At 39.3% G+C, this 4,812-nt stretch overlaps 1 protein-coding gene across 1 annotated transcript; it reads left to right on the forward strand.

The window, feature by feature from the left end:
- Nucleotides 1–410: 410 nt before the first annotated feature.
- On the forward strand, nt 411–3,930 carry SLC30A10 (solute carrier family 30 member 10; the record flags this gene model as incomplete). The annotated part of the gene is made up of 4 exons (XM_081944899.1): nt 411–969; nt 1,731–1,814; nt 1,996–2,235; nt 3,205–3,930. The coding sequence occupies 4 exons, from the start codon at nt 411–413 to the stop codon at nt 3,690–3,692; spliced, it is 1,371 nt and encodes a 456-aa protein (XP_081801025.1). The 3' UTR covers nt 3,693–3,930.
- Nucleotides 3,931–4,812: the final 882 nt, after the last annotated feature.

A 4,812-nucleotide genomic window follows, 5' to 3' on the forward strand; every position in this document is an offset into this window, starting at 1 on the left:
AGTCCCCACAATGTGATGGAAAAAGTGATGGACCGAGCAGAGATGTCAAACTATTACAATCAGTGAAAAGAATACATCTAATTTTGTTTCTACCAGGAAACTGTTTCTGGATTTTCTGCAGAATATAAAACATAATATTTTGTTCTGCCCATTGGATTAATTTGTTGCTGTAGAAATGGCTAGTATTTACTAAATATGTCCAGACCACACCTGCAAATTACTCCAGTACCTGGGAATAAGGGCGTTCCCCGCGCCGTTATAAAGCAAAACGCAGGGTCACCATCGCCCGGACACTTGTCGCCAGTACCCTCCGCTCTCAGGAGGAGAGGAAGGACAGAGGCAGCTCACAGCCCGGATCGGGACGGGTTCTGGAAGAAACTTAAGACGGTAGTGAAGAGCAGCGGTTCCTCATGGGGCGCTACACGGGCAAGACGTGCCGGCTGAGCTTCATGCTACTAATGACGTCGAGCTTCTTCGTGACCGAGCTGGTGTCGGGCTACCTGGGCAACTCGATCGCGTTGGTCTCCGACTCCTTCACCATGCTCTCCGACGTGCTGGCTCTGTGCATAGGCATAATCACAGGACGCCTTTCTCACCGACGCAGACGCCCCCCCAGCGCTTCTTACGGCTCCGGACGGGCCGAGGTGGTGGGCGCCCTCTGCAACACCGTCTTCCTGGTCGCCCTCTATTTCACCATCCTGGTGGAAGCCGTGCAGCGGCTGGTGAGGCCGGAGGCCATCAGAAACGCCACGCTCGTCCTCGTGGTAGGCGCGATCGGCCTGGCCATCAATGTCGTGGGACTCCTCATCTTCCAGGACTGGGCCTACTGCTGCGCTCGAGGGTCGCCACCCCCGCCGTATATTAGCCCCGAGGACGAAAGCCCAACCCGAACCGTCGCTAGCAGTTCGATCGCCTTAGAAGGGATGGTGGAAATGAGCGGCAGCGCCGCTGAGCCCCTCCCGAAAGCAGGTGCCAACCGGTTGCCTCCCTGCTCATCGTTCCTAGCATCTTCCCGCATTCCTTCCTTTTTTCCTTCCTTCTCTTTCAGCTGCCTTTTCCCTCTCTTTATCCCCCCCCCCCCGTTCCACCTTCTCTTTAGTTACACCAATTTCTCTTTGCCTTTTAAGAACTTTTGGGGTCATAATTTTTACCCTTCCTTTCTTATTTCCCATTTCTTTTGGAAAGTGTTGTGTTGCATGTGCTTCTTTCTACTAATTTTTATTCATTATTTTCCGATTATTCTATTTGCTTGTTCTTATTTATACCTCTCATTCCTACTCTATTCTATTACATTACATTTATAATAATGTACTGGCAGAGTACTTGTATAATAATTTATTACTGAATAAAGTCAGAGAAATAATTGTATTTGTAACATTAAAGTAGATAAACGGGAGCAATCTTTGCGTCAATTAGTGTTTGTTTTCAGTCTTTTGATTCTATAAATCATTTTTTTCCTAAACTACAATAGTAGAGAAGATATTTCAGGATTAATTAGATATCAGGTTGTATAAGGTGGTCTTTGTGAATATTAAACAATTCCATTCAATTTCTCCCCATTGCTTGGTTGGCTTGCAATTATACTACACTGTGCATGTAGAGTGTATGCAAGCATGAGTCATAAGTAACTTGCTGGTTCTGAATGATTAAGATAAGTTGGTTTTGAAAAGATTTGTATTTTTCTGTGTATAGAACTTATAAACAACTCAGTGTTTCTTCTTTGAATGCAGGTGATTCTGCGGATACCCAGAAAAAACCTGAAGAGGATAAGAAACAGAAAACAGAAAAAAAGTCCGAAGCCTTGAACATAAGAGGTACTATATTAGAACTGAAAGATTTTTCCAGAATAAGGCAGCCATAATTAGATATGAGGTGTTGTTATTTGTATTTGCTCTCTATACAAGTTTATACAAATTTTTGGAATCTTAATGTATTCCAATATAGTTATCCAGTTTTTTTCTGGTTACCAAATGTTTTCCTTATGCTTTGTTTCAGGCGTCCTTTTGCACGTGATGGGAGATGCTCTTGGCTCAGTTATTGTTGTGGTTGCTGCTTCCATATTCTATATACTTCCTTTGGATAAGAACACACCTTGTAACTGGCAGTGTTACATTGATCCAAGCCTGACCATTGTTATGGTGTTTATCATACTGTCTTCAGCCTTTCCACTTATCAAGGAGACGGCAACCATTTTGTTGCAAATGGTCCCCCAAAATGTGAATATGCAAATATTGGGTAAGTTGCTTGGTGCTCTGGATTATACATTCACTGCAGCATTACATGCTTAAGGGTCACATGGTGATATTTCCTAGCAACATGACTCAAGTCTTAGAGGATTAATAAAGACACATACATTATTTTGAGAACAGCCCACATAGGAAGAATGAACTGTTGTTTGCAGAAATTTCTATACACACATGTAGACATTTGTAATCCATAGCTACTAATATAAATAGATTGGTTTATTATTCTGCATTGTGGATTACAATATCATATTTATGATATATGATATATCTGTATCTATATTTATATCATATATATCGATATCATAAGTATATCCTTTAAAAAACCGAAGAATGTACTGTATTACAAAATGTTGATTGATTCAGCAAGCAAATCTCATTACAAATTTCCAGGTTCAGAGGAGTGAATTCAAAAACAAAATCTCATATATATCACCATACATTCCAAAGCAGCCCTGAAATAAAAAAAATCAAACATACTACATACTACACAAACATGCTACAAATTGATACTGTTTCCCCCCAGTTTTAGTAGGTCATATGATCTTGTGCCTAAGTTCATCCTAGTGTCCTCTAGTTCCCATTCAGCTCCCAGAATTTTCAAACTACCTGCAGGATATTAGGCAGCAAAAGTTGACTTTCTTCCATTTCTTCCAATGTAATTATTAATGCTGGCAGGAGAATTTCAACAGGTTACATCCAACAGCCTCTTGTCTCCTTATTTCTTACTTGGAAGCTGTTGCAATAGTGAGACATGGAGTCATTGTTTCAGCTGTGGCTGCTTTATAGCAGCCCTACATTATTGTACAGCCTGGAAAAGTTATGATTAGGTTCTTATGCCATCCATTCAAAGGCGTGTTCTTTGTGTTTGTAGATGCAATTAAATATTAAATGAATACTGTAGAACCTGGATAAAAATCTGATTTTTCACTTTGTTTGTATTTCTTCTTCTTCTTCCTAGCAAACAAATTATTGGAGGTGCCAGGTGTTAGCAGCATTCATGAGCTGCATGTCTGGGAATTTATCAAGGGGAAGAACATTGCTACACTCCATGTCAAGTGTCACTCTACCTCTGACTACCCCGTTGCTTCCTACAAAATCAGGGAGGTGTTCCATGAAGAAGGGATCCATTCAGTGACCATCCAGCCAGAATACCTAGATCACAATTGTCCCAAGGTCCTGTGCAGTACACCATGTATCTCCAGATCCTGTGATCCTCAGTTATGCTGCAACCAGCAGGATGCACTTCTTTCTCAGATGAATGGTTACAGTGAAACAATAGGCAGCTTTTCTCCATCACTGAAGAAGGTCTTCCAAAAAAAAGATGCCATAGAAATTCCTGTTGAACCCACATGGGCTGAAGACATGGTCAAAAAGAACAGTTGTTCCAAAGACAGTTATAAAGAAAAAAGCGAAACAATACCACAAATAAATAGCACTCAATTTTAGACTTTTGGGTAAATATATTATAAATTCGTTTGTCTCAAAAAAAGGTTGAGGAGCTTCCTTGCAGAAAGCTTCCTTTGGTTGAAAAAGAAGTAGCTGTTGGCGAGTGTTTGCCATGTTTCTGGGACGCAGCAGTTGAAAGTTGAATACCAAGTTGAATACCAAGTACTACAACTAAAACAGATGCCATTGGTTTCATCTAAGGTCTAGTTGAAATGGGCAGCCATTTTCTTAATGTTGGGCAAATAACCAGTGCCAACCCTATTTGCTACCCTGTCCTGTAAAGAGAAAAGGATAAAGCATTTATTCAATGAGCAGAGGTGTCTTCAGATCACTCTTCAAACCTTGTCTTAATTGATAGTGTGCACATCTTTCCGATGCAAATAGAAATCTCAAGAAGGTTGAGATTTCAGTCTGTTTTAATGTATTAATTAGAATGCAGATTGCACGCCTTACTCCTTTATGATTGTCCTAGCTTATGGCATATCTTTATTTTTCACTGAACTTTGTTTATCTGTTTTCTTGAGATAGATTAAAAGGAGAAAAGTGAGGAAATAGGCCTCATGGGTGTAGGGAATAAAAGAGTTTAATCAGCAAAAGAACCAATCACCCTTTTGTGCTTGACAAATGACATATTTCTTACTGAAACATGAATGGAAATATTCAAAATATTTTATTTTCTCCCCTTACTGTCTTTACATTTTCTTCATATTCCAGAATTTATAAAATGCTGGAATATTTTATAGAAAACATTTGAAATAATTTATTGGATTATATGCCATGAGAAATAAAATGTGAGTTTTTCAATGTGTACTTATGTCATTTGTATTAAATTAGCAAAGGAGTAAAGCTGCAAGAAGTAAGGATTTTCATTTGTCTTAGGCAGGGTAGAACAATCTCTGAGTTTAATAGAGTAATCCTATGATATACTGAGCTTTTCCAATACTGATTCTCTCTCTTCTTTTGTAATATGGTGCTATTGAATAGTTTGGTTTTTTTAAAACTATGGGACTTCTTTCAAGCCATTTTGTAAAAAAATTTTTAGATCTTTGACTTGCTGGCCTGTTTTAAACCTCAATCCAAATAAATATACATAACTGTAAATCTTTTAAATACCTCCTTT

Source organism: Natrix helvetica, assembly GCF_964273705.1.
Source record: "Natrix helvetica genome assembly, chromosome: 2".
NCBI lineage: Eukaryota > Metazoa > Chordata > Lepidosauria > Squamata > Natricidae > Natrix > Natrix helvetica.